The sequence below is a fragment of the Grammomys surdaster genome, unplaced genomic scaffold, assembly GCF_004785775.1.
Source record: "Grammomys surdaster isolate TR1022 unplaced genomic scaffold, NIH_TR_1.0 233, whole genome shotgun sequence".
Lineage (NCBI taxonomy): Eukaryota > Metazoa > Chordata > Mammalia > Rodentia > Muridae > Grammomys > Grammomys surdaster.
Genome location: NW_021604678.1, coordinates 3,863,599 through 3,877,632, shown reverse-complemented (window position 1 = coordinate 3,877,632; position 14,034 = coordinate 3,863,599). Strand labels below are relative to the sequence as shown.

The 14,034-nt window shown below is 46.1% G+C and overlaps 1 protein-coding gene across 1 annotated transcript in view; it reads right to left on the bottom strand.

Annotated features, from left to right (window-relative positions):
* Window positions 1-13,419, bottom strand: part of Hpse (heparanase) — a 35,634-nt gene extending 22,215 nt beyond the window's left edge. The window contains exons 1-3 of the mRNA XM_028773706.1: window positions 13,202-13,419; window positions 5,779-5,924; window positions 2,929-3,054 (exon numbers count right to left, since the gene is read on the bottom strand). Coding sequence (XP_028629539.1) covers window positions 2,929-3,054; window positions 5,779-5,924; window positions 13,202-13,404 — 475 coding nt within the window. The 5' untranslated portion in view covers window positions 13,405-13,419. The remainder of the gene's footprint in view (window positions 1-2,928; window positions 3,055-5,778; window positions 5,925-13,201) is intronic.
* Between the last annotated feature and the right edge of the window lie 615 nt (window positions 13,420-14,034).

Genomic DNA, 14,034 nt, shown 5'->3' with positions numbered 1-14,034 from the left:
GCATTAACTGGAGTTTGATATGCTCCTATGAAATCATAAATGGCACCAGTGGTCCATAGCCTGCTGCTGTGGTAGCATGAAGGCTGCATTAGTCTCCTGGACATCTCTGGGCGTCCTGGGGTGCAGTGAGTTTTTAAAAGCAATCGCCACCCCCCCCCTTAAGTAGGTCTCAATGGCAGATTTGAATAATACAGCTAGGGACTTTAAGTTGAAGTCACTGCTTATTGAGTAGTCCATAACCTCAAGAAAGCCAGCTGCCCTCTGAGGGTTCAAAGCCAGCCTTGAGTTCTCTCCAGCTATGGAAGTTCTAGACAGCATCTTCTAGGATAAGGCTGCTTTGCCCTCACTGATGTTAGCACATCTCCCTACACCAGTCATCTTTGCCAGACCTTCTGGATAACTGGCTGCAGCTATGTCATGCTCTGACTGGGGCACACTCTCAGCCCCTTTAACCTCTTCTGTAGCACCCTTCTTTCCCCTTCACAGGACTGAGGGGAGCTAGGGCTTGCTCTGCACGAGGGTTTGGGCAAAGGGTCTGTGGTTGCTGGTTTGATCTTCTATCTCCACCCCTAAAACTCCCTCCTTATTATGGATAACGGCGCGTTTTGCTTTCCGGTCGACCACGTGCTCACTGGAGCAGAACTTCTAGTTTCCTTAGGAAACTTTCCCCTAGCAGTCAGAGCGTGGCTAATTGTTTGGTGGAGGAGGCCAAGCATTCTGTCTATTTCAGCTTTTTACAAGCCATCCTCACTGTTAAGCGTAGCTTTGGACTTAGAACAAGAGATGGCTGACTCCTATTTTTTCCGCTTAAGTAATCAGGGGCCACTGTGAACTATGACTCAGCCAAACCGCAATGTGTTTGTGTCTTGGGGAATAGGAGGGCAAGAAGGGGGGGCAGGAAATAATAAGTGGGCGGAGCAGTCAGTGTACACACATTTATCAAATAAGTTCATTGTCTTCTTTGGATGTGGCTTGTGGTACCTCAAAACAGTTTCGACAAGAACATTAAAGGTTGCTGGGTGTAGTGGAGCACATCTCAGCACTTGGGCGGCAGAGGCAGGAGAATCTCTGACTTCGAGGCCAGCCTATTCAACCTAATCAGCACCAGGACAGAACTACATAGAAAGATCCCATCTCAAAGAACATGAAGGAACAAACAAACAAAGGGAATCAGGCTATGGTAGCTCACACTGTCATCTCAGGACAACCCAAGACATCAACTTTCAGATGAGAAAATTTCATAGTTAATGAGGAATGTCTGTTTCCATTTGCCTTAGAGCCTTGTAGGACAATGCCATCCTACGCTGAATGGCTAAGAAAAAAATAAAAGATAATAAATACTGGTGAGGATGTGAGAAAAGGGGACACATACTTATTTATCAACTGCTGGTGGCACTGAAATCTGGTGGAGCAACCATGGAAAGGAGTAGAGAGGTGCTTCAAACTAAAAACTGGAAGTCCCAGAGGATCCAACTGCACTTGGACATCTATCCAAAGAACTCTATATCCTATTCTATAGATATTCAGCTCAGTCTCATTCATTGCCACTCTACTCACAACAGCCAGGAAATGGAAACAGACCAGATGTCAATCAACTGCAGAATATAATAAAAATGTGCTATATTTACATTTCAGCTGTCAAAAATGAAATTAGGAGCCAGGCGGGGGTGATGTATGTAATCCCAGCTCTTGGGAAGCAGAGGCAGTCAGAACTTTGAGTTCAAGGCCAGCCTGGTCTACAGAATGAGTTCCAGAATAGCCAGGGCTACACAGAGTAACCCTGCCTTGGAAAATGGAGGAAAAAAATGAGATTATGAAATGTGTAGGTAGACGGATGGGCAGGCTACCTATGTCAGAAGTCAAAGGGGAGCTGCACCAGCTTTGGGCTTGGGGTGGGGTCTTCCACAGACTCTCCTTCATTTCACGACACTGCTTATTGAAGCCAGAGCCTCATGTGTGCTCAGAGCATGCTCTACCATGGAGCTTCTTGCCAGCCTAGCTCATCAACTCTGTGTATGTGTACATGTATGTTCACATGTGTGTTCATGCACACAGCTGTATGTGTATGCACACATATGGATGTCAGAGGCTGACACTGAGTCTTTCTCTGTTTTTTACCCACTTTGTTTTTTTTTAATTTTTAAGATTTATTTACTTATTTTATTTATATGTGCACACTGTCCCTGTCTTCAGACACAACAGAAGAGGGCATCAGATCCCATTACAGATGGTTGTGAGCCACCATGTGGTTGCTGTGAATTAAACTCAGGACCTCTGGAAGAGCAGTCAGTGCTGTTAACCACTGAGCCATCTCTCCAGCCCCCACTTTGTTTTTTTTCCCCCAAAAGATTATTCTTATCTGTTACTCAAATAACAGCAGATAACTTTTAGAAAATTACTTATTTTGTGTGTATAAGTGTAGTGTTTTGTCTGGATGTGTGCCTGTGCACCACATGGGCTTCTGGTTCACAAGGGCAAAAGAGGATGCCAGATTCCCTGGAACTGGATTTATGGGTAGTTGGGTGTCACCCCAGTTCTCTTGGAAGAACAGCAAGTGCTCTTAACTGCTAAGCCATCTTAGCTCCTCTTAACTGTGCTAGCCACCCACCTTAGTTTTTTGAGACAGGGTCTCTCACTGATCCTGAAACTCACTTGAGCTGAAATTGACTAGCGTTAGCTCAGGAGACCTACCTGTCTCAGTATTGGGGTAACTCACATAAAAACACACACAGTTTTCATGTGAATACTGGGGATCCTCGTGCCACCTCACCAACTGTGTCATCCCCCCCCTCATTAATTCTCAGTAGTATTAAATACTGTAGAGCTTTATGCATTACCGTGGTGGGATCATGGCGGTCACTGCATAGAAGCGCAGCCCCTCCGAGCATTCCTGTGGCTAGAACACCTATAGGCACCTGCAATTCTTACTTGAGTAGGTGCTGTTCTTGAACTGTTTTTGGTATTGTTCTCGGAGCAGCAACAGCTCCTGGAAGGGCCATTCCACCTGGAGTTTCCTCAGCACGTCAGCAGAGACCGCCTCAGACCTGCACATATCTGTAGATGAGAGAATTCAGGGACATCATTTTCACAGTGACAAGGTTGAAACCCAGCCTGGATACTTAGTCAACTGTTATGTGGCTACTAAGGCAGATGATTACGTTTCTGGTTATTAAGTACAAGATCAGAGAAACATCTATTCTGTTACACGGACCGAATTTATTGGCTAACTAATGACTACCAAGAGAACAACCCAAGGCCAACAACTTAAGAAACACTGGGTGTCCCCTGACATGGAGCACTGGCAGGAGGATTTCAAATGTTTTCCCAGTCCAGACATCCCCTCAGCAGCTTGACCTGATCAGAGATTTGGATGTGGAGGCCAGAGTTCAGCTCAAAAATGAAAGTTCATTTTTAATATGCAGCTGGCTGTTGGGGCACACACTTGTCATCTCAGTGTGTTCCCACATGCTGTGGCAGGAGGATGGGTATGAGTTTGAGACCAGCCGGGAGGTGGTGGAGCACGCCTTTAATCCCAGCACTTGGGAGGAAGAGACAGGCGGATTTCTGAGTTCGAGGCCAGCCTGGTCTACAGCGTGAGTTCCAGGACAGCCAGGGCTACACAGAGAAACCCTGTCTCAAAAAACCAAAAAAAAAAAAAAAAAAAAAAAAAGAGTTTGAGACCAGCTTTAACTATGTAGCAAGACCCTGTCTTAAAAACAAAACAGAACACCAACCAGCTTCTCTCCATGACATTTCAGAAGACTTTCAGAATCAAGCGATTGCTGCCCAAGAAACAAAAAGAAAACTGTCCTGTTCCTCAATGGATTTGGATGAAAACTGGGAATGAAATAAGGTTCAACTCCAAGAGAAGCACGTGCACTGTAGGAGCAGAAGCTGAATTTGTAAGGATTTACACAAGGGCAAGATTGAGGGTTTATACTGAATAACGGTCATCTAACAATCCTACCAGATGGAGTCCTACCAGACTCCATGGCGTTCAGCATTTTTACTTATTTATTTTATATATACTGTTGCTGTCTTCACAAACCAGAAGAGGGCATTGGATTCCATTACAGATGGTTGTGAGCCAGCATGTGGTTGCTGGGAAATGAACTCAGGACCCCTTGAAGAGCAGTCAGTGCTCATAACTGCTGAGCCATCACTCCAGCCCCAGAGTTCAACATTTTTAACCTGGAGACTTGATCATATTTAAATTGTGAGATGGTTTGTCCAGTAATAAAATGTAAGACCTTTCATAAAACAAACAAACAACAAACAAACAACGAACAAACAGCAGAAAAGATCGGAGAGATATCTGAGCAGTTAAGAGCACTTGGTGCTCATGCAGAACCACTGGGTTCAAATCCCAGTACCCACTTAGTGGCGCACAAGTGTCTGTAACTTAGTTCTAGGGTATCTAATCCCTCTCTGACTTCCTCAGGTGCCAGAAAACATCTGAACATACATACATGCAAGTAAAGTGTACATATACATAAAAAAAAACCACATAGAAAGTTGCTATTTTGCTTTGTAGTAATTCCCTCTGTGATGAATTATAGCTAAAGGACCCGAACTGGTGAATTACTGACTGTTCCAACTTGCAGGCTTCTGGATCCACCCCAACTCTCCTCCCAGGAAGCCTGCATGGCTTTATCACAAGACAGCAGGGGTGCCAGAGTTGCTGCCAGAAGCAGCTGACCAGCTGATGACTTCCTTCCTGGGATGCTACCCTGTGGCTGGCTGACAGAGTTCCTTTTCTACCCCAGTGCTCACAAAGGATATCTCAGGGAGCTTTGGGGATCCCAGGGCACCTCCTCATCAGTCCTGGAATAAGGAAAGTGAGGTACAAAGATTGGCTTCCCATCTAAACTTAAATGATGACTGCAGGAAAAAAAGCCAAATAGCAAAAAATAAAAATCAGGAATGCTTCTGACGGGTAGGCAAGAGCCCAGCTGAGCAAACACCTGAAACTTATTATTAAAGGAGACTCTCATGCCTTCTTTCTGCCTTTTTCAAATTACTACTCTTCCAGTTTGGGACCAATAGCTGACTGACTAAGAAACTATGTTGAAAGGAATATGCATGCCATACATGAACTGGTTAGACGTTGCTCACTACCGTAGACAGAATGCATATGCTCTTAAGGTGTGAAGAAGTACACAATACATCGTGTAACTGTCCAGACGTCTGGTGTCTCAGGTCATGGACAAATCCTTGGGGTCATCAAGGGCAGGTTCCAGATGAGGTCCACACACATTCCATTTCAGAACTGTCTGATAAGCTTGGTAAAGACAGAATCTAAGGTTGGAGCCCTGAGACCTCATCACTCAGACTCACCCCAGCAATAGGGACAGTCTGTAAAGTTGAGAACCAATGCTCAGTAAATCGAATCCTGCTGGGGTGGAAGTTCTTCTCTGTGTTTCTTTGTTCATTCTTTCTTCCATTCTCCTCACATAATCATGTGTTTCTGTCTATTGCTACATTGTTACCTATAAATACTCTCCAGTCTGACTGTTTCTACCCATGCAGTCTCTCCAAACAGCTATTTTTCCGCTACAACCAGTGTTGTTTATAACCCTCAGTTATGTCCAGCACACAGTATCTGGGATTCTCTACTGTCATGAAGACATCGGAGGAGGGAAGCTGCCCACTGACTCTTCTTTCCGCTTGGATCCTCTACTTGTCTAAGGGTCAGGTCTAAGCAATGACACTTTTTACTAAGCAGTCTCATGACTGATCCAGGCTAAGTAAAATATATAATCTTTTTAAAAGTTTTACCATGGTCAACTTGAGATTGCCAGTAACTTCTTTCTTCGAAGGTCGGTTCCTTGTCAGGATCAAAAATAAGGAAGTCAGTCTTGGTGCCACCAAATCTCAAGTATGCAGGAGATAAGCCTCTAGCCAGAGCTCGGAGCCGTGGAGAGCTGTTACAAGACAGGCAAGGAAGTATAATAATAATTAATATTATTTTAGGGTTTTTTGAGACATTTTAATATGTAGTCTAGGCTTGCCTCAAACTTGTGATCTCTGTGCCTCTGTGCCCAGAATGCTAGGATACAGACATGCAACACTGTTGTGGCTTGTAATTATTTTCTGAGAAAGCTAAACATTTAGTTAACACATTTCAGTTAAACTTTTTCATTTCTTTCTCTCTTGGTGGACCTATTCCTTAACTCCTAGCTGCTATCTGCCTCTATGGGATAAGGAGAGGTGAGAAGTTCAAGACACAGGAATAAAGATCCAGGGATTAACCAGATTAGAGGAGTCAGGGTGAGTTTGGGGACGGCACCTTGGAAGACGGTACTGTCATTTGCTGAGATGATGAACATGTCCCTGGTCATAGATTAGAAGGGCAGGAGGAAGAAAGCAGCAAAAGCATCTATAGAAATTGAGATGCTTTTAGAATTGATTGTGGTGGCTATTCTTTCAGTGGCAACTTGCCTGTGTTTATAATCACCTTGGAAACACACCTCTAGGAATGCCTACGAGTATATTTACAGACAAGTTTAACAGAGGGGGTAAGATCTACCCTAAATTTTGTTGACACCACCTCATGAGTTGGAGTCTCAAACTGAATAAAAAGAAGACAATGAATGGTATCTCTTTGCTGCCCATGCAGATGCCATGTGACCAGAGGCCTGCAGCTCTGTGATGTCCCTGGTGTGATGAACAATGTGTTGAACCAAGTCTTTCCATCCTTAGGTTGCTCTTGCCAGACATTCTGTGACTGAGGTTCGCAAAACTAGCTAATACATAAATAGACACCAAACTCACAGAGCCACAGGCCACATGTGACTGGAACTCAAGAAATGTACCTAGGCTGGGGACGTATCCTGTAGACTCCTCGATATGAAGTCAAGGATCACTCACTCACACCTAGACTGAAGACTTGATGTCTTCTAGGAACAATTCCACAGCCACTACACTTGGCAGGGACCCAGGACCCCTGCCCCCTTAGCCCCTCTATTCTAATCCCTCTAGGGTATTCCTAGCCCTGCCAATGTTATCCACATCACCCCTACTCCAAAGCCATCCTGGCCAACCCAAGATACATGCCTCTGCCCACCTTCCATGGACCCAGATCCCAATCCCTACTTAAGAGATCTCCAGAGTGAGTCTCCTTCCCCCGAGGACATCCTACCACCCACTCTAACCCTTTTCACCCATCTGAGACAGCTCGGAGTATAAACCCAGAGTCCTCAACTATACAGCTTCAGATCTGGGACCAGTTAGAGTCTGAACACAGAAACCCAGAGTAGCCTCAGACTAAAAACCAAGTATCATTCTGCTGGTCCACAAACATTCACATTGGAGTAAACAGCAACCAAAGCACCGAACAAAGGTGAGACCAGACATCTACATGAAGAAGCATGCTGTAACTTGGATGCCTAGGTCCCAGAGCAAAACCACAAAAAACAAGACAACACTCCTCCTCCAGAAACCATCACGCTACTATGTTACGCCCTGAGCAAAACAACGTAGCTGAAGTATAAGACAAGTATTTAAATGTAGCAATTATGGATGTGTTCAAGGGTCTTAAAGAAGGTAGAAATGAATTTCTCAGTGAAGACGAAACATAGTTACACAACCCAGGAGCCCCAATACACAGCCTTATAGCTCATGGGAAGGTCCTCTTCTGAGAGTCACCCACCATCCACTGACTGTGGCCAGGCATTGGTTCTGGTCCTCGGCATTTTGACTTTGATGACAGAGATCCATTTAGGTTTATGTACCTACTATCTATAAGGTGTATACCTACTATCCGTAATTGAGACAACGCAGCAGATTGGCGTCCTTTGGGACCTGGAGGGAAAAGGAGCTGTAGCATCCAATGATGGGCTGGGTCAGATGCACACAGAACCAAACCTGGTCCCCTGAGATATGGACTACAGTGTCATGGATCACCCTCCCTCAACCCAACCTGCCGTATGTCCTGCAGAGGGTTTCCCACTCTCTGAAATCGGCTTCCCCACATATCTCATTGGTCTGCCTGTCCCAGCTGCTGCCCTTATGCTGATCCCTGAGGACAGGAATCTTGCCTGGTCTATCAGATTCTCCTCAGTGCCTAGGGAGTGGCACACAGCAGTGCTTAGCCAATATCCATGAAGTGAATGAACAAGGAAGCCAGCCTGAGAAAAGGGCAAGGGAAGGCCAGCCAATGACCCAATGATGGTTTTTGAAAAGATGACATTAAAACTCATTGCTATGGCCATTGCCACACAAAGCAAGTCATGCCACTCAGAGTTTTGCTAAAAAGGATCTCTTGTTCGTCCCATTTTCTGTAAAGTGTCTTTTGTGGCTTCAGAGTATAATATTAATACCTTCTGAAGGAAATCAACAACAACAACAACAACAACAAAAACCCCAGATTTAACACAGCTGCAAAACTTGCCATAAAAACAAAATTGATCAAAGGCACAGTATTTCAATCGTATGCAGGAAAAAGAAAAGGAAACACCACGGTGTCATGGAAATAATAAAGGAATGTGTGAGGCAGCTGCAGCTGTTCTCTTTCCAGAGGAGGCTGTCAAGAAACACACACACACACCACCGCTACCACCACCACCACCACACCAGTGTGCAGGTGTTTTATTTTACTGTTAGGGCAAAATTGCATTGTTTCTCTCTGACACAGAAGCAGAGGTGGTTTATTTTTATGCACCAAATGCTATATTTCCATTTCCAGACTTAAGGACCACCCCAAGATTCCAAAGTGTGTGGGGGGCAGGGGAGGGCGGGGAATGGGATTGGATTAAGTGACAGGTGGCATTCCAGAAAGAGCAATGAGGCAGAAGCAGAGGTTATTATCACCAAAGGGGTTGGGTGATAAATCAAAATATTCAAATATGGAAAAAGAAGAACAGAGACAGGTACTCAGAGATGGGCTTTTAACAAGGCAGGCGCGCTGAGATTTACTTTTGCTATAACATGAAGGAGATAAGAAGGTGTGGAGTTGTGGCTCCAAGAGCAAGAAGTTAGAATTTCAAGTTTTCACAGACAGAAATGATGTTAATAAAGACGAAGAATCAAGACCTGGTCATAGACGTGGTCATGACACTTCCAGGTTGACATGGAGGAGAGCAGTGGGTGTGTGTTCACAACCGTCAGGGAAAAAAGCACCTTGGTTCTCAGTGCTTGCTAATTTCCATGGTGTAAATATTCTCCTGTGGCTGTTTTCAGGGTATCAGTGTGATGACACAGAATGTGGCCTTGAGAAGAAATGCTCACATTTGACGGAATGATACAAACTGGTCCAACACTGAGTAGCAATTATCTGAGGGACAAGGATAAAGAAATTGAGAGATTCGTTTTTTTGGGTAAGCTTGATGGAGACTAGGGTTGAACGGGGGCTGGAGGGGACCTCACACGGGTGTCTGGAAGCAGGCACAGGCATGGAGGGTGAGCGTGCACAACTTGTACTGCACAGGCTGTGGGGGAGAGAGGCCTCCAGGAAATGACTTGTATTAGCTGGGGAGTGGGGGTGAAGGAACACACCATGAAAATGACAGCAGGTCACCAAGTTCAAGGCTCTAGGGTGTAGTGAAATGGCTTAGGAGGGAAGGGGACACCAAGTGGCCAGTTAGGGACAGGGCGTCTCAGGGACGTCTCAGAGCCTGTGGTTGTTCTCAGTTCTTTGTCTCTCTCCAGTCAGACTTCTTTCTCTCAGTAGTAGACAGGGGAACTGTGGCCCTTCCCAGCGTGGGTCTGGTGGTTTGGGTAAGAAATGTCCTACATAGGCCCTGTGCTGGCTGGTTTTATGTCAACTTGACACAAGCTAGAGTCATCAGAGAGGAAGGAGCCTCAGTTGAGGAAATGCCTCCATGAGACACAGCTGTAAGACATTTTCTCAATTAATAATCAATGGGGGAGGGCCCAGCCCACTGTGAATGGTGCCAGTCCTGGGCAGCAGTACCCCTCCATGGCTCCTATTCCAGCTCCTGGCTCCAGGCTCCTGCCCTGATCCTTCGATAATGAGCAGCAGTATGAAGTATAAGCTGAAGAAACCCTTTCCTCCTCAGCTTGCTTCTTGGTCATGGTGTTTCATCACAGCAACAGAAAACCCGACTAAGACAGGCACACTTATTTGATCCCGTGGTCCCCAGGCAGTCGTGGTGTTTGAGGAGGATTAGGGGATAAGGCTTTGCTAGAGGAAGCCACTAGGGGTGGACTTTGAGAGCTTCCAGCCCCAGCCAACTTCCAGAAGGTCTTTGCTTTGTGTAGACTCCCTGGCCTGGCTATCTGCTGCCCTTCCTCCTCACCGGACTCTCTCTGAAACATAAGCCCAAGTAAATGTTCTTCCTTACGTTGCCTTTGGTTGTGGTGTTTTATCACAGCGACAAAAAAAGTAATCAGTAAAATGAGTTATTAAATCATGCACTTCATATTGGTGCTCCTCATACGGGATGCAGCTGTCAATGATGACATGGGAATTTAACTATTAAAATTATAATGGAATGGCAAAAAAATGTTTTCCTGAGGAAAAAGAAGCAGATCGGGCATACAAAGCAAGCAAAGGCTGCGTTTTTTCTCTTTGTCATCCAATGCCTCTTTTGTCCTGAAGAACTTACAGTTTCTACCATTCCTCACCATTACATTCTGTCACCCGAAACAACGTCATATCCGAATGAGGAAGTCATGGCCGTGTGTGTATGTCCCTTACTTCAGATAGAGCGGCGCTCTCGGCCATAGCAGCTGCGCACGTGAAGTGTAGTAGGGCTGAACCGAGAACTGACAAGCGAAACCCACAGGATTTTAAATATATCATTCTAGAAATGGAATGGGAGCTGTCTCATACTGCTTTGATAGCAGGCTGCGGATGCCGTTCTGTGGCCAAACAGGCTGTTCAGTGTGTGGGACTCTGAACTCAGGCTCCAGCGCCGCCAAACCTTAGTGTTCACACACTACTCTTTACTGTTTCTGTTTCCGTTTTGCTGTTTTGCTTCTTGAGACGGGGATGGGGTGGGGGTGGGGCTTACTATGTAGCCCAGGCTAGCCTTGAATGTGTGATCCTTTTGTCTCTAAGTGCTAGGATTAAATTATAGCTAGTGGGCTAGCCTTGAATGTGTGATCCTTTTGTCTCTAAGTGCTAGGATTAAATTATAGCTAGTGGCCATGTTTGGCCTTTCTGCCTTTTGTAAAATGTATCTACCAAAAAGTTTTAAAATTACATTTGTGTCTGGCATAGGTGGCTCACATCCCAAGTCTGCTTCACCATGTGTCTAGGCCTGGGTCTCCTCCGTATTCTGCACTAATCCAGGCTGAGGATATATTTTGACTAATTTCCCCAGGGAAGAGAAATTTAACAGATGTTCCTTTTTCAATTCTAGAGTCTTCTATGATTAACATTTAAATTTCAAATATTGTCAGTTCTATGGTTACAAATGTGAGAGAGACCTGTTTCCATTCATCCAGTGCTTGTAACAAACTCATACCACCCGAATTCATCTGGTAAAACCTCGTTGGTGGCACATCAGAGGCCTGGGCCCCAAGTCTCCTATCTGAATGTTAATGGAAGTTGTTTCTTTAATCAGTCTATCAATTAGTTTCTAGACAATCTTATTTTAAAAACATATTCTGCCCTATTTCCTTTAAAAATAATAATTAGCTTGTTTTCTTTTTGTATGCCTTTGTTTTTGTGATCAGAGTCTGGATTCAAATACTACTTCTATTTGCTAGCTGATTGACTATGATCTCAGTTTCTTCATTGTTACCTCTCAGATGCTGGGATCAAAAGTGTTCTCCATCACAACTGGCCTTCACATTTCTTTCTTTCTTTTAAGATAAAGTCTGATGTAGCTCAGGCTGGCCTTGCTATGTAGCCAAGGATGGCCTTGAACTTCTGGTCCTCACCCCTGTGGCTCCAGAGTGCTGGGACAGAGGTCATGAGCTACCACGTCTAGTTTTACAAAATGTTGAGGATTGAACCCAGGATTTTGTGTGTGTTAGGCAAGAAGAAACAATTAGCTTAAACTTCAAGCTTTGTAGGAAGCAGCTACTATCTCATCAAACTATCGCAGAAATCCAAGGAGTCGGATTTGAGAAAACAAGGTGGTTAGACTACCAGACCCTTAGCTATGGGAATCTGCGTGCGATCGGCCGGCAGTGACACCTGTGGGCTTGGGACATGCAATCGACCTTTGACAATGGTGACAAAATGGGCTGGTGAAGATGTAGTCAGCTGAGTGTGGTGGTCCTCAAGAGGCAGGGAGATCGAGAGTTCAAGGCCAGCCTGTGATAGTGGTTACACAATATCAGAACAACAAAGGATGTAGTCATCTCTGGCGGTTCCCAGGTTCAGATGGCCTGTGACTGTGCCTGAGTCTTTTATCTTGGGGACAGTCTGCACTCAGGGAGCAGGGGCCATAGATGTGGTTTCTGCAGCTGATGAAGCAGCTGCCAGTCTGCACCCTCATCTTGGGGAAACATGCTTTTAAAGAGTTTTTTATTAGCATATATTATTAATTATACATAATAAAGGGGTTTCATCACGACACTTTCAAATGTGCATAAAATGTATTTTGATCATATTCTCCCCTGTTGCCCTCCCCTGTCCTTTCCACTGGCCCCTTTCATTTTCCTAATTAGTCAGTCTCTCTCTCCTCCACTCCCATTCGGTCCAGGCTGGACTCACATTGCTATGTTGCCAAAGATCGCCTTTAACTCCTCCCCCACTTCCCAAGAGCTGGATTGCAGGTGTGTGCCCATGCCCGGGATCACACAGCACTGGGGAAGGAACCCAGGGTTCCTGCATTTGAGGCACACAGTCTATTAACTGTCTCACACCCAGCCCAGTAATATTTAAATGCTTAAAAGGCAGCAAGATGAACAGCGGTTGTTCTCCACAGAGGCTTTTTCTATCTGGCTTTTCTTTCTTCCTCTTTTAAATCAAAACTTCCTAACAGTTTAAAGAACATCAGTTTTCTGGTCCTACACTGAAGCAAAATTCAAAGGCACCAGATGAGGTGACAGCTTGGTTTGTTTTTGTTTTTTTCCTCCAAATGTCCTCTTAATACCTGGGCCTGGCTGGTGCCCAGGAAACAGGCGCTGAGTAAATGAATCAGGAAAAAGCTTTTGAGGGGTGGCTGCACATGGGAGGGAGGTTCCAAAGAGCAAACACAAAGTTGTTTGAGCAAAGAGACTGGCTGGCCCTCGCGAGTATGATTGGACAGACGAGGGAACCGGACCTGGGGGCTGCACTTACCCCAGGAAGGTGAGGAACCGCGGGTCGGTGGCCAGGCTGGCATCGATGGTGATGGACAGGAACGAGGGACTCACGTTTTGGAGCAGCCGCTTGGTATAAAACTCCAAGTCTACCACGTCCTGGGTCGGCGCGGTCCCCTCCGGAGCGCCCTGGGCCAGGGCACCGAGCGGCCCCCAAAGCCCCAGCAGCAGCAGCCGCAGCATCCCAGCTGGCTGGACCGCCCGCTGCCGGGAGAGCTGGGGCTGCCGGCGCGCTGGCTCAAGCACCCTGCACCCGGTTCTGCTTCGCCTCTGGCGCCAGGGCTCGGTACCCTCCCACAGAGCTCCATCCCTCCCACCCCTCCCCTCCCCTGAGTCCCTCCCTAGCGCCCTCTTCTCTCCGCCCTCCCCTCCGTGCTCTCTTTCATTTCCGTGCTGGCTTCACCCTCCTCCGCGGTCACGTCCACTTTTAAAATCATCCACACCCATCCAAAGGGTGCGGAGGTGGCCAGAATCCAAGATCCCCAGAGGCCTGGGTAGGGAAAGCCCGGGGCCCACCCTGGGGTGGGACCAGCTTCCTGGTGTCCTGCGCACTCTGTCACCTTTTCTAGGTCCCGTCCACTTGGCGTCAGGACTAGATCCTGAATTAAAAGTCCCGGTTGAGGGTTCGGCCAGCCCCTACTCCAGCTCCCTTCTGCCTTAAGACACTGGTCACTTGAGCCTGTCAAAATCTGACCGAGCTAGGATGTCCTCTGCCCAGAATCTGCTTCTCAGGTATCCCTTTGTCGCTTGAAAAACCTGATCCTAGTACTGGCTAAAATGCACCTAGAAACTGTCCTAAAACAAAACAAAAAA